Genomic DNA, 25,453 nt, shown 5'->3' on the forward strand with positions numbered 1-25,453 from the left:
GATGTTTGAGCATCATGGCAGACTTGAAGCACCCCACTGTAAAGGTCTCACATGGAGAAATTTAAGAGGCCGCTCCGACTCAAAACAGCTGTGAAGAAAGATGGGAGGGGAGTCAGTGTATGTGTGTGCGTGTGTGCATGTATGTGTGGGTGTGTGTGTGTGCGTGCGTGCGTGCGTGTGTGTGTGTGTGTGTGTACATGCATGTGTGTGCCTGCGTGTGTGTGCATTCACGTGTGTGTTGGGGTGATACAATAAGCTTTAGAGCAAACGCCCCACCTCCCTTCTTATTCTGGAGTCCCTGCAGCCTCTTACAATAATAGCAAGAAAGAAATTCAAGGGATAAATGATCAACTAAATGAAATGCAAGGAAAACAGAGAGTCTTGTAAACTCTACTGTTGGCCAGTGGTTCACAGTGTGTTTGGAACAGTAGCAGCGATCAGATATGAAACACCACTAGAGGAATACAGTCTCTAAACCTATTGAATACTGCCTTTTACCCAGGCCTAACTAGGGAACTTGAATTGTGTGCAAATCCTCATAGACATCAATGCATGATGTACACAGAAGTCTGAGTTCTGTGCATGGGTGTCTAGTCAGGATTCAGCCCACTTTAAAGAAAGTAACTTCCTTGCCCCGCTCAGTAAATGTTGCCTTCTTAACTTACTCGGTTACGAAGAACATGAGTTATTAAGTGTTTTTCATGCCGGATCAAAACATGGTACACTCTTAGAAAAAAAAGGTGCTATCTAGAACCTAAAAGGGTTCTTCGGCTGTCCCCATAGGAGAACCCTCTGAAGAACCCTTTTGAGTTACATGTATAACCCTTTCCAGAGAGGGTTCTACATTGAACCCAAAATAGTTATAACTGGAACCCCCCGAAAATTCTACCTGGAACCAAAAAGGGTTCTCCTATGGGGACTGCCAAAGAACCCTTTGGGAACCCTTTTTTTTCTAAGAGTGTACCATCCCTTGGATACAATAATTTGATGAGCTACGTTCTGCTAGTTGCCTCCAGGGCAGGCAGAGTTTGATACTATCAACACTTTTCCAACCATCCATTGTTACCCATCAGCTAACATTTACTGAAAGCACTCAATCCAGCAATCTGGTACCTCAGTCGTTTTCTGTTAACCTTAAGTCATTATGCGTCTAAATTACTCTAACACGCAGCCCTGTGAGAATTAGCTGTCAACCAGGCTTTGGCATGGCTCACACATTATACAGAGAAACTGGATTGCAAAACCAGGTGCAAAAGTTTGTCGCTGAATAAATTGGCTGTCAACAACAATGATGCATATATGCAGCGCTGTGTGTGTGTGTGTGTGTGTGTGTGTGTGTGTGTGGTGTGTGTGTGTCTGTGTGTGCGCGTGTGTGTGTGTGTGTGTGTGTGTGTGTGTGTGTGTGTGTGTGTGTGTGTGTGTGTGTGTGTGTGTGTGTGTGTGTGTGTGTGTGTGTGTGTGTGTGTGCGTGTGCGTGTGTGTGTGTGTTAGGCTTACGGTAATCCTGTACATAGTATCATTACAAACATCCAGAAATCTCTTGCTGTGACAGTTGTCCTTCCCTACGCCAGAGCGATAGGGTACTATAAAGCTTTGGGGTCATTGAGACAACGGTTAGATAGAAACATTATTACAATAAGCTTCCTTCTAATTGATCATGAATATAAAGATACAGACTTCATCCCATTGCTCTTCAATAGCTTCCTTTTATTAAATTCTTCACTCTACACTAACAGTAGATCCGATAACACTACTGGTAGATCTGAAAGGAACGTTGGATGGATGTAAGCAATACTGGAAACTCTGCTAAGCCCATACAACCATAACATGTGTGATATATTCTGATGTACTAAACAGAAGAGCTCCAGAGATACACTCTATTTACAAAAGTATGTGGACACCCCTTCAACGTAGTGGATTCAGCTATTCAGCCACACCCATTGTTGACGAATTGAGTGTATAAAATTGAGCACACAGTCATGCAATCTCCATAGACAAACATTGGCAGTAGAATGGCCTTACTGAAGAGCTCAGTGACTCAATGTGGCACCGTCATAGGATGCCACCTTTCCAACAAGTCAGTTCGTAAGAATTCTGCCCTGCTAGAGCTGCCCCGGTCAACTGTAAGTGCTGATATTGTGATATGGAATCGTCTAGGTGAACCAACGGCTCAGCCACGATGTGGTAGGCCACACAAGCTCACAGAACAGGACCGCCGAGGGCTGAAGCACGTAGCGCGTAGAAAAATAATCTGTCCTCGGTTGCAACACTCACTACCGAGTTCCAAACTGCCTCTGAAAGCAACATCAGCACAATAACTGTTCGTTGGGAGCTTCATGAAAAGGGTTTCCATGGCCGAGCAGCCACACACAAGCCTAAGATCACCATGCGCAATGCGTTATAAAGCTTTCCGCCATTGGACTCCGGAGCAGTTTGGTGGAGGACGAATAATTGTCTGGGGATGTATTTCATGGTTTAGGCTAGGCCCCTTAGTTCCTGTGAAGGGAAATCTTAACGCCACAGCATGCAATGACATTCTAGACGATTCTATGCCTTCAACTTTTTGGCAACAGTTTGGGGAAGGCCCTTTCCGCTTTCAGCATGACAATGCCCCTGTGCACAAAGCAAGGTCCATACTGAAATTATTTGTCGAGATCGGTGTGGAAGAACTTGACTGGCCTGCTCAGAGCCCTGAACTCAACCCCATCAAACACCTTTGGGATGAATTGGAACGCCGAATGTGAGTCAGGCCTAATCGCCCAACATCAGTGCCCAACCTCACTAATGCTCTTGTGGCTGAATGGAAGCAAGTCCCCGCAGCAATGTTCCAACATTTAGTGGAAGGCCTTCCCAGAAGAGTGGAGGCCGTTATAGCAGCAAAGGGGGGACCATCTTCATATTAATGCCCATGATTTTAAAAATAGATGTTTGATGGGCAGGTGTCCACATACATTTGGTCATGTAGTATACTATATAATACATAGTGTAATATTTCATTATGTGTCCTCTCCTACCTGTACGTTAGGGTTGTGTAAACCTGCCTATTCATTAGGGTTGTGAAAACATACCTGTATATTAGGGTTATGAGATCCCAGGTCTGCGTTGGCCAGCTCAGGGAAGTTCCTGAGGTCCAGGATGAAGGGTTCTGGGTCCTCCTCTGGTTCTGGTTTGGGTAGAACCCCCTGGGACCAGCCACGGCGTCGGGGTCTCTGAGAGGATGGGTTGGATGATGCCAGGCTCTGGAGCTGGTTCTGCTGCTGGAGGTCCTCCAGAGTCTCACCCACATCGCCACCAGGGCTAGCCTGAGATATCACCAAAAGAAAAAAGAGATCAATTATTTCATTTTTTCATGCATCACCTCATACAGGTTGATAGTAGATTACAGATAATCCATGCATTGAGATGATCCCTGAGAGTAGGTATCTATTTAACAAGAGTCCTGATGCAGGCCCATGCACCAGCTTTGTCCTATTGTTGCAACACTATATTTTGGATCAGAACATTTTCTCAGAATGTTTTTAAAATGTTGTGAAATGTTCAGAGACAATAATCTTATAAATGTTGATACAGGATGACATTTCTGTGGCATTACAGAACATTCCACACGTAGTTAGATAAGACTGAATGAACATGCTGAAGACTGACTGAATGAAGATAACAACAAATGAGCTAATTCAATTTCACATCATCATGACCTAACCGGATGTGTATACTATGAAGTAAGCTAGATCTACTCAGGCTTTTCTAAAGACAGCCAGCTACAGTTAGCTTCACATTCCAGCTCATGCTTCATCCATACTACGATGGTCATGGCTCACATCAACAGCATCCTCCCGGATACCCTAGACCCACTCCAATTCACATACCGCCCCAACAGATGCACAGATGATGCAATCTCAATCGCACTCCACACTGCCCTTTCCCAGCTAGACAAAAGGAACACCTATGTGAGAATGCTGTTCATTGACTACAGCTCAGTGTTCAACACCATAGTGCCCACGAAGCTCATCATTAAGCTAAGGACCCTGGGACTAAATACCTCCCTCTGCAACTGGATCCTGGACTTCCTGACGGGCCACCCCCAGGTGGTAAGGGTAGGCAATAACTTGTCTGACACGCTGATCCTCAACACTGGGGCCCCTCAGGGGTGTGTACTTAGTCCCATCCTGTACTCCCTGTTCACCCACGACTGCATGGCCAAACACGACTCCAACACCATTATTAAGTTTGCTGATGATACAAGTGGTAGGCCTGATCACCGATAACAATGAAACAGCCTATAGGGAGGAGGTCAGAGAACTGGCCTCTCCCTCAATCGTGGACTACAGAAAAAGGTGGGCCAAACAGGCCCCCATTAACATTGACGGGCTGTAGTGGAGCTGGTCTAGAGTTTCAAGATCCTTGGTGTCCACATCACCAACAAACTATCATGGTCCAAACCCACCAAGACAGTCGTGAAGAGGGCACGACAACACCTTTTCCCCCTCAGGAGACTGAAAAGATTTGGCATGGGTCCCCAGATCCTCAAAAAGTTATACAGCTGCACCATTGAGAGCATGGTTGCATCACCGCCTGGTATGGCAACTTCTGGGCATCTGACCATATGGCGCTACAGAGGGTAGTGCGTACGGCCCAGTACAACACTAGGGCCAAGCTTCCTGCCATCCAGGACCTATATAATAGGCGGTGTCAGAGGAAAGCCTTTAAAATTGTTAGAGACTCCAGTCACCCAAGTCATAGACTGTTTTCTCTGCAACCGCACGGCAAGCGGTACTGGAGCACCAAGTCTAGGACCAAAAGGCTCCTTAGCAGCTTCTACCCCCAAGTCATAAGACTGCTGAACAACTAATCAAATGTCCACCGGACTATTTACATTGACCCCCCCATTTGTTTTGTACACTGCTGCTACTCGCTGTTTATTATCTATGCATAATCACGTCACACCTACCTACATGTACAAATTACCTCAACTGGCCTGTACCCCCGCACACTAACTTGTATGTAGCCTCGTTATTGTTATTTTATTGTGTTACTTTTTATAATTTTTACTTTAGTTTATTTGGTAAATATTTTCTTGAACTGCAATGTTGGTTAAAGGCTTGTAAGTAAGCATTTCACGGTAAGGTCTACACTTGTTGTATTCGGCGCATGTGACAAATAAAGTTTGATTTGATATCACTTGTCCACCTGGCAGTAATTCTAGGAGGCTTGTAACTGCGGGTGCATGTTGCACATGGCTAGTCGAACGCTGAACTCTTTATTGAAACAATGCTGAAACATCAATCCATGGGCGAGTCAGTGCCCCATTTTCATTTATGTTCAAATCAAAATGAAAAAAAGTTATCTTGCCATTTCAGCAGGCTATTGTGTCAAATAAGCTTTTACAAGTGCTGTCTTCATGTTATTACTTATCATTAATGTCGTCTTTGTTGTGCTTTGGTGTGCTTATCAATGCACAAGCACCTTTTTCCCCACTTCTTTCGATAAAATAATTGTATTAAGTCATTGTATACACAAGTTTTACTTTATGTGAAGTTTTAAATGCATTCTGTCATTGCTAAATGTGTAATGTGGTCGGTATTTTAACATGACTATTTTTAACACACAAAAAAACTTTTGATTAATAAAATATTTAATCAGTCGTCCTCAAATGAAGGGGAAGGATGACGCAATCTTTATGAGGGAGGAAATCTGATTTCATTGTTCCTCAACTCCCAGCTCAGACAGTTCATTCAGGATAAATGGAGTTAGCCTTGCGTTAGCCTGCCTGGGAGCAGGTTAGTTCTGAAGGATTCATTCCCATAGAGATTAAACTGGCTAAAAGGTGAGTCACTTTCATGGTACCGGTTATCCCGAGTTGAACTCAAAGTTGACCAAAGTTACCTCTGTAAATGCTCAAACCTGATTCCTAGTATAGGGCTCTGAGACAAAGCAAAACACAACACTTAACAGTATGGATGTTTCTGCACCACGCACTTTAATAACCAAAATGGGCTCCCGAATGGAGCAGTGGTCTAAGGCACTGCATTTCAGTGCTGTATCACAACCGGCCGTGATTGGGAGTCCCATAGGACGATGCACAATTGTCCCAGTGTAAGAATGTGTTCTTAACTGACTTGCCGAGTTAAATAAATCAAATGGAAATAAGTATCTGACTTTTTTGTGCTGTCATGTTTAAAATGCATGTACTGTTTAGTATGTATTATTCTTTATCAATCAGTCAATCAAAGTACATACAACACAACTCAAGTCAAAGCTGCTTTACTCCACAAGGTATGTAGGTATCTTCTTTACAGAGAAGAGATTTAGTCAGTCTGTCAGTCTACATCACAGCTGGTTGGCGTTAGCAGTAATACCGTCTACAGGGATAGAGGTTTGGAGTGAAGCCTGGGATGGTACAAGCAGGTAGAATATCACACACACATACACACAAACACATTCACACATGTACACATACACACACGCACGGACGTGTGCACGCACACACACATAAATCTCCATCATCTGGTTCACTTTAGTATGTAGTCCGTGAGTCTGGGCCGAGAGAGAGGCCGCTTGAGTCAACAACATCAAACCCAGCTGAGTCACTTGACACTGACTGTGCTTTGTCCGTCTGTCTAACTCATCTCTGTCTGTCTGTCCGTCTGTCTGTCTAACCCATCACTGTCTTTCTTCATGGTAGGATATCACACTGTACTGTTCTTATGGATATACAGTGGGTATCAGAAGTATTCACCCCCCTTGGATTTCTTCACATTTTGTTACATTACAAAGGGGTTTTGAAATAGATTTAATTGTGTTTTTTTTTGTGTCATTGATCTACACAAAATAAAATCAACGCATTTTTACAAATTAAAAACAATTATAGTACATTTTAAAAATAAATTAATAAAATATAGTTGTTGTATAAGTATTCACCCCCTTTAATAAGTTCAGGAGTGAAATGTGTCTTAACAAATCAAATAATAATTTACATGCACTCTGTGTGAAATAATAGGCTTTTTTGAATGACTAACCCTTCCTCTGTCCCCAATACATATAGCATCTGTAAAGTCCCTCAGTCAAGAATTGAATTTCAAGCACAGATTCAATTACAAAGACCTGGGAGCTTTTCGAAAGCCTCATAAAAAGGGCAGAGATTGATAGATGGGCAACAATTACAAATCAGACATTGAATATCAATTTGAGCATGGTCAAGTTAATAATTATGCTGTGGATGACGTATTAAACCACCCAGACACATCAAAGATACAGTTTGATGATACATTCCAGTCCTGAACTGGAATGAAACAAGACTGGAATGAAACTGCTCAGAGATGTCACCCCGAGGATATAAGGGATTTTAAAACAGCTACGTAGTTCAATGGCTGTGATGGGAGGAAACTGAGGATGGATCGACAAACATTGTAATGACCTAAGTGAGAGAGTGAAAAGAAGAATACAAACATACCAAAACATGCATCCTGTATGCAACAAGGCACTAAAGGAATACTGCAAAAAAAGCATGGCAAAGGAATACACTTTTTGGCCTCAATTACAAAGCCTTGTGTTCCAACACGTCACTGAGTAGTGGTGGCCGCCTCTGTCACTGCTTGAAAATCTATGGCAAAGGCTTGCAAAGTTCTTAGAGACTTACCCAAGAAGAGGCACAGCTGTCATCGCTGCCAAATGTGTTCCTAACATGTGTTGACTCCGGGTTAATCAAATCAAATCTTATTTGCTTACTTACAAGCCTTAACCAACAACACAGTGTTAAGTAAAATAAGTGTTAAGAAAAAATAAGAAATAAAAGTAACAAATAATGAAATGGCAGCAATAAGATAACAGTAGTGAGGCTATACACAGGGGGTCCCGGTACAGGGTCAATGTGCGGGGACACAGGTTAGTAATTGAGGTAATATGAACATGTAGGTAGAGTTGAAGTGACTATGCCTAGATAATTAACAGAGAGTAGCAGCAGAATAAAAGGAGGGACAAGGCAAATAGTCTGGGTAGCCATTTGATTAGATGTTCAGGAGTCTTATGGCTTGGGGGTAGAAGGTGTTAAGAAGCCTTGGACCTAGACTTGGTGCTCCGGTACTGCTTGATGTGCGGTAGCAGATAGAACAGTCTATGACTAAGGTGGCTGGAGTCTTTGACAATATTTAGGGCCTTCCTCTGAAAGCTTGGCCCCAGTGATGTACTGGGCCGTACGCACTACCCTCTGAAGTGCCTTGCGGTCGGAGGCCAAGCAGTTGCCATACCAGGCAGTGATGCAACCAGGATGCTCTCGATGGTGCAGCCGTAGAACCTTTTGAGGATCTGAGGACCCATGCAAAATCTTTTCAGTCTCTTGTGGGGGAATAGTCCACAATCATCTCCTTTGTTTTGATCACGTTGAGGGAGAGGTTGTTAACCTGGCACCACACGGCCAGGTCTCTGACCTAATCCCTATAGGCTGTCTCATCGTTGTCGGTGATCAGGCCTACCACTGTTGTGTAATCGGCAAACGTAATGATAGTGTTGGGAGGTGTTTAGTCCCAGGGTCCTTAGCTTAGTGATGAGCGTTGAGGGCACTACAATGTTGAACACTGAGCTGTAGTCAATGAATAGCATTCTCACATAGGTGTTCCTTTTGTCTAGGTGGGAAAGGGCAGTGTGGAGTGCAATAAAGATTGCAACATCTGTGGATCTGTTTGGGCGGTGCGCAAATTGGAGTGGGTCTAGGATTTCTGGGATAATGGCGTTGATGTGAGCCATGACCAGCCTTTCAAAGCACTTCATGGCTACAGATGTGAGTGCTACAGTCTGTAGTCATTTAGGCAGGTTATCTTAGTGTTCTTGTGCACAGGGTCTATTGTGGTCTGCTTGAAACATGTTGGTATTACAGACTCAGACAGGGAGAGGTTGAAAATGTCAGTGAAGACACTTGCCAGTTGGTCAGCGCACGCTCGGGAGTACACGTCTTGGTAATCCATCTGGCTCTGTGGCCTTGTGAATGTTGACATGTTTAAAGGTCTTACTCACATTGACTACGGACAGCGTGATCACATAGTCATCCGGAACAGCTGATTCTCTCATGCATGTTTCAGTGTTACTTGCCTCGAAGCGAGCATAGAAGTAATTTAGCTAATCTGGAAGACTTGTGTCACTGGGCAGCTCGCGGTTGTGCAGTCTGTAATAGTCCTTAGTAGTCTGTAACAGTTTGCCTGTTTGATGGTTCGTCTGAGGGCATATCAGGATTTTTTTATAAGCTTCCGGGTTAGAGTCCCAAAGCGGCAGCCTACCCTTTAGCTCATGTTGGATGTGGATGTTGCCTGTAATCCACGGCTACTGGTTGGGGTATGTACGTACAGTCACTGTGGGGATGACGTCATCAATGCACTTATTGATGAAGCCAGTGACAGATGTGGTGTACTCCTCAATGCCACCGGAAGACTCCCGGAACATATTCCAGTCTGTGTTAGCAAAACAGTCCTGTAGCTTAGCATCTGCTTCATCTGACCACTTTTTTATTGACCGAGTCACTGGTGCTTCCTGCTTTAGTTTTTGCCTGTAAGCAGGAATCAGGCGGATAGAATTATGATAAAATTTGACAAATGGAGGGCGAGTGAGAGCTTTGTATGCCACTCTGTGTGTGGAGTAGAGGTGGTCTAGAGCTTGTTTCCCTCTAGTTGCACATTTAACATGCTGGTATAAATTAGGTAAAATGGATTTAAGTTTCCCTGCATTAAAGTCCCAGGCCACTAGGAGCGACGCCTCTGGATGAGCGTTTTCCTGTTTACTTATGGTCGTATACAGCTCATTGAGTGCGGTCTTAGTGCCAGCATCGGTTTGTGGTGGTAAATAGACAGCTACAAAGAATATAGATGAAAACTCTTTTGGTAAATAGTGTGGTCTACAGCTTATCATGAGATACTCTACCTCAGGCGAGCAAAACCTCGAAACTTCCTTAGATATCGTGCACCAACTGTTGTTTACAAACACACATAGACCACCACCCCTTGTCTTACCAGAGGCTGCTGTTCTATCCTGCCGCTACAGTGTATAACCTACCAGCTGTATGTCATTCATGTCGTCGCTCAGCCACAACTCGGTGAAACATAAGATATTACAAGCTTATATCAAGGTATATTCGTTGCTGTTTTAAAAAATAAACATTTTTTTGGCTCAGAGCTGTGCTCAGCTCTGTGTTCTGCCTCTGATCAAAGCCTTCTATCCACTGATCATGTGTATCCTGTCTTGACTCACATCTCTGGCTGTGTCTCTAACACACGCAAAACAGATGTCCTCTCCCCAATCCCCTCCACAAACCACCCATACATGCATTCCACTTCCAACCTTCAGCTAGATTTCAGCATGACCAAAAACCAGAGGTCTGCAGCAGAGAAGGCCATTCATGGAACAGGTTCAGGTTGGGGTTGGGGCTTTACTTTAGCTGAGGTTGGGTGTTAAAACAAATGTATCCCAGTAGTCATAACAGAGGAGCCTGCCTTTGAATGAGTCAAGAATGGAGTTGGATACCAGGAACGCAACGTTCTGTGCCAGGAAGAATAACTATTAGTGGTGCATGAGTGGGTCTAGATTCACCAGGCACACGATACAATGAAAGGAAAGTTATTCCAGTCTTAACAACTTCCATCCAGATACATGACACAGAGAGAGGGAGAGAATGAGGGGAAGGGGGGTGGAGAAGACAAGATGAAAAAAGAGAAGATATTTTTTTACAGATCCATACATTAAACCTCATTACCAAGAGGCTGCGCTACACTGTAGTCTATCCCCAGTACTCCTTTCTCTCTTGATAACATCATGACAGGTCGCATAAGCTACGTTTACACAGGAAGCCCTTATTGGCAAACAAATCTGATCTGATTGGTCAAAAGGCCAATTCGTGGCAACAAGATCAGAATTGGGTTGCCTGTGTAAACGCAGCCATAATGTATGACTGACTGATGGTCCCCTTCATGACTTCCGCCACTCTCTTTGGACCATTCACCTATCCCAGGTTGGAAGGAAACCGAAGAGCTAAGTTAGAGGCAAAACAAAATGGTCCTGCTCAACTGCACACGACAAATCCATTGGGATGTGACTCTTCTAGCACTCCTCCATATAAACATTAACATCACCAAAGCAACCTGTTCCACGGATAATACAAAATATATATATTTCTCTCTGAGTGAAGGAGTGTAAATTGGGGAAAAGAGTTGGGAGAACCGAGCACAGGGTATTGATAGGGCTCTCTGAATTCATTGCTTTAACACACAAACACAGACACACATAGTAAACAGAGCGAGAGAGAGAGAGAGAGAGAGGGAGCTCGACCAGAGAATTCTTGGAGATCCACAAGAGGCATAGAGAGTTGGCCAGGAGAAACATCCCCTGGAAACCAACGAAGACAATCACCAGAACAGAGACACACTCTGGGGTAGGGAGGCCAGCGTGTGTGTGTGTGTATGTGTGTGTGTGTGTGTGTGTGTGTGTGTGTGTGTGTGTGTGTGTGTGTGTGTGTGTGTGTGTGTGTGTGTGGGTGGGTGTGCGTATCTATGGCTGGACGCCTGCCCGGAACCTGGCAGAAACTCTGAGAAATGTCTCATTGTCGGACTTATTTGTTCTTCTTCTCTGGCACCACGTCGGCGTGTAACTATCTGATTTGGTTGGCATTCCCGATAGTATCACTAGCATAGCCAAACGTGTTTTATCCTATCTCTTCAATAAAGCAGTCTTTGTGCATTCTCATTGCAGACACTCACTGTAGCTATGGGTAGCTCTGGAAAGATGGCTAACAAAGGCAGCCAGAGTCCAAAAATAACACCTTGAATTACCAAACAAACCCACAGCAGCCCAACAATAACATGTAGTGAAGCATGATACTTTACCAAACCACCGCTAGGGCTCTGCTGACCTAACGGTGTTCTAGAGAGACATGGTACCAAACCACCGCTAGTGCTCTGCTGACCTAACAGTGTTCTAGAGAGACATGGTACCAAACCACCGCTAGTGCTCTGCTGACCTAACAGTGTTCTAGAGAGACACGGTACCAAACCACCGCTAGTGCTCTGCTGACCTAACGGTGTTCTAGAGAGACACAGTACCAAACCACCGCTAGTGCTCTGCTGACCTAACGGTGTTCTAGAGAGACACGGTACCAAACCACCGCTAGTGCTCTGCTGACCTAACGGTGTTCTAGAGAGACACAGTACCAAACCACCGCTAGTGCTCTGCTGACCTAACGGTGTTCTAGAGAGACACAGTACCAAACCACCGCTAGTGCTCTGCTGACCTAACGGTGTTCTAGAGAGACATGGTACCAAACCGAGAGATATGGTACCAAACCACCACTAGTGCCCTGCTGACCTAACAGTGTTCTAGAGAGATATGGTACCAAACCGAGAGATATGGTACCAAACCACCGCTAGTGCTCTGCTGACCTAACGGTGTTCTAGAGAGACACGGTACCAAACCACCGCTAGTGCTCTGCTGACCTAACGGTGTTCTAGAGAGACACAGTACCAAACCACCGCTAGTGCTCTGCTGACCTAACGGTGTTCTAGAGAGATATGGTACCAAACTGAGAGATATGGTACCAAACCACCGCTAGTGCTCTGCCGACCTAACAGTGTTCTAGAGAGATATGGTACCAAACCACCACTAGTGCCCTGCTGACCTAACAGTGTTCTAGAGAGATATGGTACCAAACCACCGCTAGTGCTCTGCTGACCTAACAGAGTTCTAGAGAGATATGGTACCAAACAGGCACTAATTGGAGTTCCATGACTGGAGAATGTACAGTGCCCTAAAGGAACTAGAGTTGACTGTTAGACTGTAAGTCTTGCTGTTATGCTTCATATGAATCTTTCAGATCTATGTATGTGTATTCATGGAATATGGGTGTGTGTGTGTGTGTGTGTGTGTGTGTGTGTGTGTGTGTGCGTGCGTCACACACTGTATGTTCTTTAGCTCACCACACACTAACGCAGTTCCGTTGAAGCGTTAGTTTACGTTTCTTCTTCATTAAAACCTGAAGCTGAGATTGCAGTGTGTACCAACAAGCATACGCAACCAGGCTGTAGTTTCATACCTGGATTATGGTATACAGTTTCAGTTTAACCTCAATTAACCTCAATTAGGGCGTCAGACAATTCCACTCCACACAGTCACCCCCTGCCACCATATAGAACAGCAACTTGAACTTCTGTATGGGACAAAGAATTTGGCACTCTCCGTGAATGTGGCATGGGCATCAGCTCCCCTCTAAGAGGGGGAACTAGCCGATCATTCCAGGATTATTTGGTTTAACAATTACCAGAGCCTCTCAACCCAATTCTACCCCTCATCCCTGCCTCCACACACACATGCACATGAAAGCATACACGCACACGCACACACACACACACACACAAACACACACACACACACACACACACGCATGCATGCCCACACAGACATATATACTGAGTATAAAAAACATTAAGAACACCTGCTCTTTCCATGACATAGACTGACCAGGTGAATCCAGGTGAATGAACAGGTTAAAGAAAGATTTTTAAGCCTTGAGACCACTGAGACATGGATTTTGTATGTGTGCCATTCAGAAGGTGAATGGGCAAGACAAAATATTTAAGTGCCTTTGAACGTGGTATGGTAGTAGGTGCCAGGCGCACCGATTTGTGTGAAGAACTGCTGGATTTTTCACGCTCAACAGTTTCCTGTGTCTATGACGAATGGTCCACCACCGAAAGGACATCCAGCCAACTTGTGACTACTGTACGAAGCATTGGTCCACATTGGCCAGCATTCCTTTGGAACACTTTCGACACCTTGTAGAAATGTCCATGCCCCGACGAATAGAAGCTGTTCTGAGGGCAAAAGGGGGGTGATACTTGATATTAGGAACATGTTCCTAATATTTGGCATACTTAGTGTGCATGTACACATGCATGCTCACACATACACACATAAGAGAGTCACATCCAATACTGTTGCATACATTCCAGGCCAGAGTTAGGATAAGTAAGTAGTTGTTTGTGTATAAAACAGGTGGTTCATGTTGCGTCCCTCAAACATTTAGCCTCGCCAGCTCCCTCTGAGCAATGTCAACCCAACCGCTCGCTCACTTTAATAAAAATATCCCAGATACCCCAGCATGTCACAGAGAGAGATGGAGGGGGAAGAGAGGGGGAGAGAATGCAAAATCAGGATAGGGAGAGATTGTGTGCGAGAGGAAGTGAGCGTGAGAAAGCGAGTGAGAAAGAGCATGTTTTCACACTCCGCACAATTCCACCCTGCCATTGTTGCTTTCTAAACTGGCGCTGTGCTACTTTTCGCCAGATTGTCAAATTCTCCAGAACATTCTTTCACCTTCAAGGCAGCAAGCAAGGTATGTTCTGGCCCCCTGCCGGGCCAACGGTGAGAGAGACATCCGCTGTATCTAGTAATCTATAGGCATCTTCTGTGAGGCTCAGTACATGGATGCCTGCATGGGGGAGTTCCACAGTTACACTGTTATAGAGCTTGGCCATCTAATCAAAAGTCTTCATCTTCCACAAGAAAACAGTGGAGACATAAAATCAGTTTTATAAGAGAAACAGGACCTTTGTGCAAAGGCGCTGCTTCCATAATCAGGAGGTGCTGTTTGTCATGAGATCATCTAGAGATGGTTTCCTGGACCCAGATTGCACCTATTCCTGTACTAAGATTCATGTTCAATGTAGAATGTTCATTGAAAGTGCTTTTTAGTCTAGGGCTCGGGACTGGGACCCAGGAAACTGCATGGCCCCTTGTGACTGAGCCATTAACCAAAACTCTCGAGTTAACAGACAAAGAGACAGATAGAATGAAGTCAGTGCTAGGGTGAAGGATATGGGGTTTCTGTGTTCTGGTAACACCCAATACATCCAGAGGTAGAAATATAAGAGGACCAATGAAATCAGATTCCCTCCCCCTTGCAACGATTGCATCATCATCCACTTCATTTGACGAAAACGACTGATTCAATATTTTATTAAGCACATATTTGTGCGTGTTCAAAATTAGAGCAATATCCACCGTCGTAGTATGGATGAAGCATGAGCTGCAACGGGAAGCCACAGTAACTGAAGCTGGCTAGCTTTAGAAAACCCTCAGTAGATCTAGCGTCAATCGTAATGTCCCCCTCTGGTATTTACATCTCTCTAACTTAAGTCAAACCACATACACCGCAGCTCAGCTGAGCTTCATACAGCAGATCTCCGCCATGTTATTCATGTGTTATGAGGTATGGTGAATCAGAAAAAGAGAGGAGACGAAATAAACTCAAAGCACCTGTGTGGACAGCGAAAGAGAGGGTAAAGAGGGTAAGTCCTTAAGAAACACCAATTACTTACATGGTCATTTATCATTTATTCGCACGTAATTACTAAATCAATACCTTCAAGTCCTCCTCTTGTGCTCTTCCTGTTTTGTTTCTGTGTACTTCACCTTTAGTTAGCGTGTATGTTCATAGTAACAGGGCTGTAAAAGGAAGTGGTCTCTGTTTCAGCATTAAACAACGTAGTTACTTGTGAGGTACCACTGCATTGGATGACTCCATCCAATGTAGACAAGAGTACATTTCTTTGTGACTGTACCCCGTTTTTACAAGATCCCACCTTCACACTTACAGGGTAGGTAGGAGGTAAGAGGGATGTAAAATGAGACCATTGCTAATACCATATACACTGAGTAAACAAAACATGAAGAACACCTACTCTTTCCATGACATAGACTGACCAGGTGAATCCAGGTGAAAGATATGATCCCTTATTGTTAAATCCACTTCAATCAGTGTAGATGAACAGGAGGAGTTAGGTTAAATAATACTTTTCTGAGACATGGATTGTGTATGCGTGCCATTCAGAGGGTGAATATTTTGATTTATTTGTATTTATTTAACCTTTATTTAAATAGGCAGGTCAGTAAGGAACACATTCTTATTTAGAATGACAGCCTATCCCAGCCAAACCCGGACAACATTGGCCAATTGTGCACTACCCTATGGAACTCTCAATCACGGCCGGATGTGATGCAGCCTGGATGGGCAAGACAACAGATTGAAGTGCCTTTAAACAGGAGGGACCCTGGGCATCTTTCTTTTGGTGTTTTTCAGAGTCAGTAGAAAGGCCTCTGTAGTGTCCTACATTTTCATAACTGTGACCATAACTGCCTACCGTCTGTAAGATGTTAGTGTCTTAACGACCGTTCCACAGGTACATGTTCATTAATTGTTTATGGTTTATTGAACAAGCATGGAAAACAGTGTTTAAACCCTTTACAATTAAGATCTGTGAAGGGTCCTGAAAAAGGGACGTTTCTTTTTTTCCTGAGTTTACATACACAAACACACACACACACACACACACACACACCAAGGATATACTAGTTTTTTGATTTTATATTAGTTTTTATTTCTATTCATTTTTAGATTTGAAAATAAGTTTAGTTTCAGTGAGTTCTCAGATTTCATTAACACATGTTTTATTTAGTTTCAGTTTGATAAAAACATTTCTATTTAATTTTTATATTATTTAGTTTTAGTTTTACTGTTAGGGACAGAAAGGAGAGTACCCTATGCATGGGGGCAAGGAGCCATTTACAGTTGAAGTTTTTACAGTTTACACACACCTTAGTCAAATACATTTAAACTCAGTTTTTTTACCACTTGTACCACTTACCACTCCCTGTATTAGGTCAGTTAGGATCACCACTTTATTTTAAGAATGTGAAATGTCAGAATAATAGTAGAGAACGATTTATTTCAGATTTTATTTTGTTCAACACATTCCCAGTGGGTCAGAAGATTACATATACTCGATTAGTATTTGGTAGCATTGCCTTTCAATTGTTTAACTTGGGTCACACATTTGGGTGAAATTTGGGTGAGTTGGGTGAATTTTGGCCTATTCCTCCAAATTGTCTATAGGATTGAGGTCAGGGCTTTGTGATGGCAACTCCAATACCTTGACTTTGTTGTCCTTAAGCCATTTTGCCACAACTTTGGAAGTATGCTTGTGGTCATTGTCCATTTGGAAGACCCATTTTGCGACCAAGCTTTAACTTCCTGGCTGATGTCTTGAGATGTTGCTTCAATATATCCACATAATTTTCCTTTCTCATGAAGTCATCTATTTTGTGAAGTGCACCAGTCCGTCCTGCAGCAAAGCACCCCCACAACATGATGCTGCCCCCCCAGTGCTTCACGGTTGGGGTGGTGTTCTTCGGCTTGCAAGCCTCCACCTTTTTCCTCCAAACATAATGATGGTCATTATGGCCAAACAGTTATATTTTTGTTTCATCAGACCAGAGGACATTGCTCCAAAAAATACGATCTTTGTCCCCATGTGCAGTTGCAAACCGTAGTCTGGCTTTTTTATGGCGGTTTTGGAGCAGTGGCTTCTTCCTTGCTGAGCGGCCTTTCAGGTCATGTCGATATAGGACTTGTTTTACTGTGGATATAGATACTTTTGTACCCGTTTCCTCCAGCATCATCACAAGGTCCTTTGCTGTTGTTCTGGGATTGATTTGCACTTTTCGCACCAAAGTATGTTCATCTCTAGGAGACAGAACGCCTCTCTTTCCTGAGCGATATGATGGCTGCGTGGTCCCATGGTGTTTATACTTGCGTACTATTGTTTGTACAGATGAACGTGGTACCTTCAGGCATATGGAAATTGCTCTCATGGATGAACCAGACTTGTAGAGGTCTACAATTTATTTTCTGAGGTCTTGCCTGATTTCTTTTGATTTTCCCATGATGTCAAGCAAAGGGGCACTGAGTTTGAAGGTAGGCCTTGAAATACATCCACAGGCACACCTCCAATTGACTCAAATTATGTCAATTAGCCTATCAGAAGCTTCTAAAGCCATGACATCATTTTCTGGAATTTCCAAGCTGTTTAAAGGCACAGTCAACTAAGTGTATGTAAACTTCCGACTTCAACTGTATGTGTTGAAAGCCTATAGTTAGTTTTTTTTTTTTTTGGGGGGGGGGGATGTCACTTCATGCTACCAAATCAAATCAAATCAAATTTTATTTGTCACATACACATGGTTAGCAGATGTTAATGCGAGTGTAGCGAAATGCTTGTGCTTCTAGTTCCGACAATGCAGTAATAACAAGTAATCTAACTAACAATTCCAAAACTACTGTCTTGTACACAGTGTAAGGGGATAAAGAATATGTACATAAGGATATATGAATGAGTGATGGTACAGAGCAGCATAGGCAAGATACAGTAGATGGTATCGGGTACAGTATGTACAAATGAGATGAGTATGTAAACAAAGTGGCATAGTATAGTATAAAGTGGCTAGTGATACATGTATTACATAAGGATACCGTCGATGATATAGAGTACAGTATATACGTATGCATATGAGATGAATAATGTAGGGTAAGTAACATTTATATAAGGTAGCATTGTTTAAAGTGGCTAGTGATATATTTACATCATTTCCCATCAATTCCCATTATTAAAGTGGCTGGAGTTGAGTCAGTGTCAGTGTGTTGGCAGCAGCCACTCAGTGTTAGTGGTGGCTGTTTAACAGTCTGATGGCCTTGAGATAGAAGCTGTTTTTCAGTCTCTCGGTCCCAGCTTTGATGCACCTGTACTGACCTCGCCTTCTGGATGATAGCGGGGTGAACAGGCAGTGGCTCGGGTGGTTGATGTCCTTGATGATCTTTATGGCCTTCCTGTGACATCGGGTGGTGTAGGTGTCCTGGAGGGCAGGTAGTTTGCCCCCGGTGATGCGTTGTGCAGACCTCACTACCCTCTGGAGAGCCTTACGGTTGAGGGCGGTGCAGTTGCCATACCAGGCGGTGATACAGCACGCCAGGATGCTCTCGATTGTGCATCTGTAGAAGTTTGTGAGTGCTTTTGGTGACAAGCCGAATTTCTTCAGCCTCCTGAGGTTGAAGAGGCGCTGCTGCACCTTCTTCACGATGCTGTCTGTGTGAGTGGACCAATTCAGTTTGTCTGTGATGTGTATGCCGAGGAACTTAAAACTTGCTACCCTCTCCACTACTGTTCCATCGATGTGGATAGGGGGGTGTTCCCTCTGCTGTTTCCTGAAGTCCACAATCATCTCCTTAGTTTTGTTGACGTTGAGTGTGAGGTTATTTTCCTGACACCACACTCCGAGGGCCCTCACCTCCTCCCTGTAGGCCGTCTCATCGTTGTTGGTAATCAAGCCTACCACTGTTGTGTCGTCCGCAAACTTGATGATTGAATTGGAGGCGTGCGTGGCCACGCAGTCGTGGGTGAACAGGGAGTACAGGAGAGGGCTCAGAACGCACCCTTGTGGGGCCCCAGTGTTGAGGATCAGCGGGGAGGAGATGTTGTTGCCTACCCTCACCACCTGGGGGCGGCCCGTCAGGAAGTCCAGTACCCAGTTGCACAGGGCGGGGTCGAGACCCAGGGTCTCGAGCTTGATGACGAGCTTGGAGGGTACTATGGTGTTGAATGCCGAGCTGTAGTCGATGAACAGCATTCTCACATAGGTATTCCTCTTGTCCAGATGGGTTAGGGCAGTGTGCAGTGTGGTTGAGATTGCATCGTCTGTGGACCTATTTGGGCGGTAAGCAAATTGGAGTGGGTCTAGGGTGTCAGGTAGGGTGGAGGTGATATGGTCCTTGACTAGTCTCTCAAAGCACTTCATGATGACGGATGTGAGTGCTACGGGGCGGTAGTCATTTAGCTCAGTTACCTTAGCTTTCTTGGGAACAGGAACAATGGTGGCCCTCTTGAAGCATGTGGGAAATGCAGACTGGTATAGGGATTGATTGAATATGTCCGTAAACACACCGGCCAGCTGGTCTGCGCATGCTCTGAGGGCGCGGCTGGGGATGCCATCTGGGCCTGCAGCCTTGCGAGGGTTAACACGTTTAAATGTCTTACTCACCTCGGCTGCAGTGAAGGAGAGACCGCATGTTTTCGTTGCAGGCCGTGTCAGTGGCACTGTATTGTCCTCAAAGCGGGCAAAAAAGTTATTTAGTCTGCCTGGGAGCAAGACATCCTGGTCCGTGACTGGGCTGGATTTCTTCCTGTAGTCCGTGATTGACTGTAGACCCTGCCACATGCCTCTTGTGTCTGAGCCGTTGAATTGAGATTCTACTTTGTCTCTGTACTGGCGCTTAGCTTGTTTGATAGCCTTGCGGAGGGAATAGCTGCACTGTTTGTATTCGGTCATGTTACCAGACACCTTGCCCTGATTAAAAGCAGTGGTTCGCGCTTTCAGTTTCACACGAATGCTGCCATCAATCCACGGTTTCTGGTTAGGGAATGTTTTAATCGTTGCTATGGGAACGACATCTTCAACGCACGTTCTAATGAACTCGCACACCGAATCAGCGTATTCGTCAATGTTGTTATCTGACGCAATACGAAACATCTCCCAGTCCACGTGATGGAAGCAGTCTTGGAGTGTGGAGTCAGCTTGGTCGGACCAGCGTTGGACAGACCTCAGCGTGGGAGCCTCTTGTTTTAGTTTCTGTCTGTAGGCAGGGATCAACAAAATGGAGTCGTGGTCAGCTTTTCCGAAAGGGGGGCGGGGCAGGGCCTTATATGCGTCGCGGAAGTTAGAGTAACAATGGTCCAAGGTCTTTCCTCCCCTGGTTGCGCAATCGATATGCTGATAAAATCTTGGGAGTCTTGTTTTCAGATTAGCCTTGTTAAAATCCCCAGCTACAATGAATGCAGCCTCCGGATAAATTGTTTCCAGTTTGCAGAGAGTTAAATAAAGTTTGTTCAGAGCCATCGATGTGTCTGCTTGGGGGGGGATATATACGGCTGTGATTATAATCGAAGAGAATTCTCTTGGTAGATAATGCGGTCTACATTTGATTGTGAGGAATTCTAAATCAGGTGAACAGAAGGATTTGAGTTCCTGTATGTTTCTTTCATCACACCATGTCACGTTGGCCATGAGGCATACGCCCCCGCCCCTCTTCTTACCAGAAAGATGTTTGTTTCTGTCTGCGCGATGTGTGGAGAAACCCGTTGGCTGCACCGCTTCGGATAGCGTCTCTCCAGTGAGCCATGTTTCAGTGAAGCAAAGGACGTTACAGTCTCTGATGTCCCTCTGGAATGCTACCCTTGCTCGGATTTCATCAACCTTGTTGTCAAGAGACTGGACATTGGCAAGAAGAATGCTAGGGAGTGGTGCGCGCTGTGCCCGTCTCCGGAGTCTGACCAGAAGACCGCCTCGTTTCCCTCTCTTTCGGAGTCGTTTTTTTGGGTCGCTGCATAGGATCCACTCCGTTGTCCTGTTTGTAAGGCAGAACACAGGATCCGCGTCGCGAAAAACATATTCTTGGTCGTACTGATGGTGAGTTGATGCTGATCAGAAGGCAATCATAAGGTGATGGTCATAGGTTTGGTTAGGTTTACATTATAAATACATTTTAGGCCTCGTTCCAGAGCTTAGACATTGCTGATGCCTGACAGATCTTACAACGGTAGGTAGGTGTATTACGAATCACCTAACCACACTATGTTATAGAAATATGTCAGTTGATGACACAGTTGATAACGTTGCCTAGTTAAATAAAGGTTTAATAAAAAATAAGTTTTCTTCGCTTTTCTTCTCTGGTGAAACAATGCATTTACCTGCAAGAATCAGAAGTTCGAAAACCCAACACATTTTTTTTTAAACCTCCTTTGATAAAAAAAAAAATACAAAAGGTGAACATCATTTCTACTTTTTTTTATTACTTTGAGTTAGTTTTGAAGTCAAAGATAATAGTTTGACTATATTTTTTGTTTAGTTTTAGTTTACTATAATAATCTTGACACAAACACACACACACACACACACACACACACACACACACACACACACACACACACACACACACACACACACACACACACACACACACACACACACCTTTTAAACCTCCATGCTCATATGAGACACCTCTTTCAAAGTCAATGAGATCTCATCATCTTGCCATGATGAGATAATGGGTAGCCAAAATAATGGGTAACTGGGCATTTTTATATATGACCCTAAGCATGATGGGATGCTAATTGCTTAATTCATTCCTAAACCACACCTGTGTGAAAGCACCTGCTTTCAATACACTTTGTATCCCTCATTTATTCAAGTGTTTCCTTTATTTTGGCAGTAATCTGTGTGTAGTAGTAACAGGGCTGTAAAATTAAGTGGTTTCCAGGTAAATACAATGTAGTACCAGCACGTTGGATGACTCCGTTCCATGAAGACAACAGCAAATCTGTCCGTGATCCTACCCTGTACCACCACCACACTTACGGGGTAGATATGAGTTAAGAGGACTGTAAAATGAAGCTGTTGCTAATACCATGTAAATACCAGATACTGTCAAGTTTACTCCAGTACAATATAACAAAGTGATCCAGTTTGTCAGTGTTTTTTTTTATACAATTGAGACAAGCACAAAAAAGTTTGTTTAATGAATGTCAACCAAACAAACCTAGCTAGCTAGCTAAGTAGAAACACATTTGTATTCACAACCATATCAAAGACCTAGCATAACAACAAAAGTGAAATGCATAAAAAAATATGTTTTTTTAAATGTCTATGTCAATATGTGTAAATCATTTTTACATTAGCTACTGTACATACAAAACTATTTTGTATCTACATGACATGAATATATATCATATACAAATATGATTAAACAGAATGACTGCATATATCCCTATCATGACCTAACATAGATGACTTGCAGAAATTGCTAGCTATCTGACCATTTCAGCTATTTCTCAATGCCAAAAACGTGTATAATTGTAACTTAGAGCACCCCAAGAAAACATTCCCAAATTACAAACTCTTAAATCAATTTTTATAATAATCTAATATTGTTCTAAATTGGGTTTGTTTGGTTTCCATGCTCACTCTTCATATACTTGTGGGTAAAAAAACAACAACAACAACAAAAAGCGTGGGTCAGTGGTATGGAGCTAGCTAGCAATTGTATTTTTATTCATCAAGAAGCTTTGTGTGGTAGCAGGGGATGGCAACACTTGCTATCGAAATGTGAGAATGCCTCTATTATCATGTAAATGCAACACTGTGTAAAGTGGGATACAGTTGTGAGAATGAGGTCGGCGAATTGGGCATCTACTCGCAAATTTCGTCCTTGAGAACTTCCATGGCTATCAACAATAGAAGGAGGGCCTCAGCAAAATGTTGCTTTTCAAAATGGATGCTGTCCTTACCAACAATGTGGCCTATAAAGTATCACAAACAGCCAGCAGCACCAGCAGAGACAAAGCATTATCAGGACTTTACCGGGAAAGTGAAAGAGCTAACTTACTACCTCTATGCTAACCTTAGCTAGCTCTAGAGCTACCGTATTTAGCTCACATCTTCCATCTAAATAACACTGATTAATGCTAAAGTAGCCAAATTAACATGTCAACTGCCAACTGTTGCTAGCTAACTGCTGGTACTGTCATACTATAGATAGTACAAATCTATGGGAAAAGTGTAGTTTGGTCACAATGGAGGTCAATGTTTCTGTATAGAGCCTGTGGCTGGGGCCCCAACTGTGTGTATGTCTATGTGTGTGGATAGCGAGCTAAACCGAAATGCAAAGCTTTGGCCATGTATTAGATCGTGGATCTGGTGGCATTTCAGAGAAAGGAAACAGATTTTCTTTAGAGGGGTGGATTTTGTTCAATTGGAACGTTTATTTCTAGAGCTTCCCGCATAAGTTGTGTTTTGGGAGCCGCTGGCTGTCTCGTTGGATGGTGTCTAGCATTGGGGGAGTTTTCTATAGAGCCTGCCTGCAGGCTAAATTGAAATGTGACACTTTGGTCATGGATCTGATTGCAGATCTGGGGTCATTGAGAAGTCCTGGAGACACGCTTTCTATGGAGGGGTGGTTGTGGATTTTGTTAAATGGGAAAGTAATCAATGTCACAGTTGCTTCTTGTTAAAGAGGCATCAGCTAACGTTAGCTTGCTATAACTAGCTATCCTCTTCCTCTGTTTCTGAATAAATTTGTGTCTGTTTCTTTCTAGCAGGCAAAATAAGTGAGCTAGATATATCGATAACATATCCAAGTTTGTCACTGGTATGGGGTAGTAAATATCCTAAAGCTAGCCAGTTAGACAGTGGCCATAGTGGAGTTTGGAGTGTGACTGTTTGAGGTTGTGGACAGGTGTATTTTATACTGATAACAAGTTCAAACAGGTGCCATTAATACAGGTAACGAGTGGAGGACAGAGGAGCCTCTTAAAGAAGAAGGTACAGGTCTGTGAGAGCCAGAAATCTTGCTTGTTTGTAGGTGACCAAATACTTATTTTCCACCATAATTTGCAAATAAATTCATAAAAAATCCTACAATGTGATTTTCTGGAATTTCTTTTCTCATTTTGTCTGTCATAGTTGAAGTGTACCTATGATGAAAATTACTCTCTCATCTTCTTAAGTGGGAGAACTTGCACACTTGGTGGCTGACTAAATACTTTTTTTCCCCACTGTACTTTAGTCTGAGACTGCCATCATCAAAGATTGTGGATATACTGACAAGTTACATGTCTCTCTGCCCTAACAATGGGAGTCGTTGTCCACAGAGCGGAACAGCGGGAAGTCTAGCTCCCTGCTATCCATTCTTTGGATTGGTGTATAAATTGTTGTAATCCTTTTTTGAATATTCGATGAGTGTTGTTGATGTCAACTCTGGAGAGAGATGCTATGCTAATAGCCTCATACCATGGATATGCATAAACTCTTTGCAGATTTTTTCTATCTAGAACTAACTAACTGAAATGGTTCTTCGCCTGTCCCCATACGAGAACCCTTTTTGCTTCCAGGTAGAACACGTTTGGCTTCCATTTAGAACCCTTTCTACAGAGGGTTATACATGGAACACAAAAGGATTTACCTGTAATCCAAAATGCTTCCCTTATGGGGACAGCTGAAGAACCCTTAGCTATCCCGAGGCAACTCCGATATGAAGCGGGTTTTTTTCGCAAAGTTGCTGGGATGTCACTCAGTACACTCGTAACAACTTAAGCATTACGGGACTTCTATTAGATCAAATAAACCTTGTGTAGCAAATAAGGTATACGTTTTTTGTTGACCAAACGACACTCTCTCATTGGAGTCCACACAAAAACTCCTTGCTTGGAAACAACGAAAAAGCGCTACCTGCTGGAGGGAGACAGATTTTCTGCCAAGTTGGGCCTCCCTTTTCTTCTTCCTCTCTGCCATCATGGAACTTGTTTGTGATGATGAGGAGCGTTGTACAAAACAAAGTCTTCAGCCATTGGATCGCCTCGAACCTATCAGAGTATCAAAGCCAAGAAGACATTTTCAAACCGCCGCTTTACTCACGTGTGTTCTGGCTCTGGCCCAACACATCGGTTTCTGGGCCAATCAGACGGCTCCGAATGTGTTTACGGGAGGTACTTATTGCAGAGAAGAAGCTAACGTCTGTGGGTGTGGTGTAGCATTTGGACGGAGC

At 43.6% G+C, this 25,453-nt stretch overlaps 1 protein-coding gene across 1 annotated transcript in view; it reads right to left on the reverse strand.

Moving 5' to 3' along the window:
- Nucleotides 1-25,453, reverse strand: part of LOC110497546 (isthmin-2) — a 52,140-nt gene that overhangs the window by 21,971 nt on the left and 4,716 nt on the right. Inside the window, exon 2 of the mRNA XM_021573699.2 lies at nt 3,069-3,302. Coding sequence (XP_021429374.1) covers nt 3,069-3,302 — 234 coding nt within the window. The remainder of the gene's footprint in view (nt 1-3,068; nt 3,303-25,453) is intronic.

The sequence above is a fragment of the Oncorhynchus mykiss genome, chromosome 19 (genome assembly GCF_013265735.2).
Source record: "Oncorhynchus mykiss isolate Arlee chromosome 19, USDA_OmykA_1.1, whole genome shotgun sequence".
NCBI lineage: Eukaryota > Metazoa > Chordata > Actinopteri > Salmoniformes > Salmonidae > Oncorhynchus > Oncorhynchus mykiss.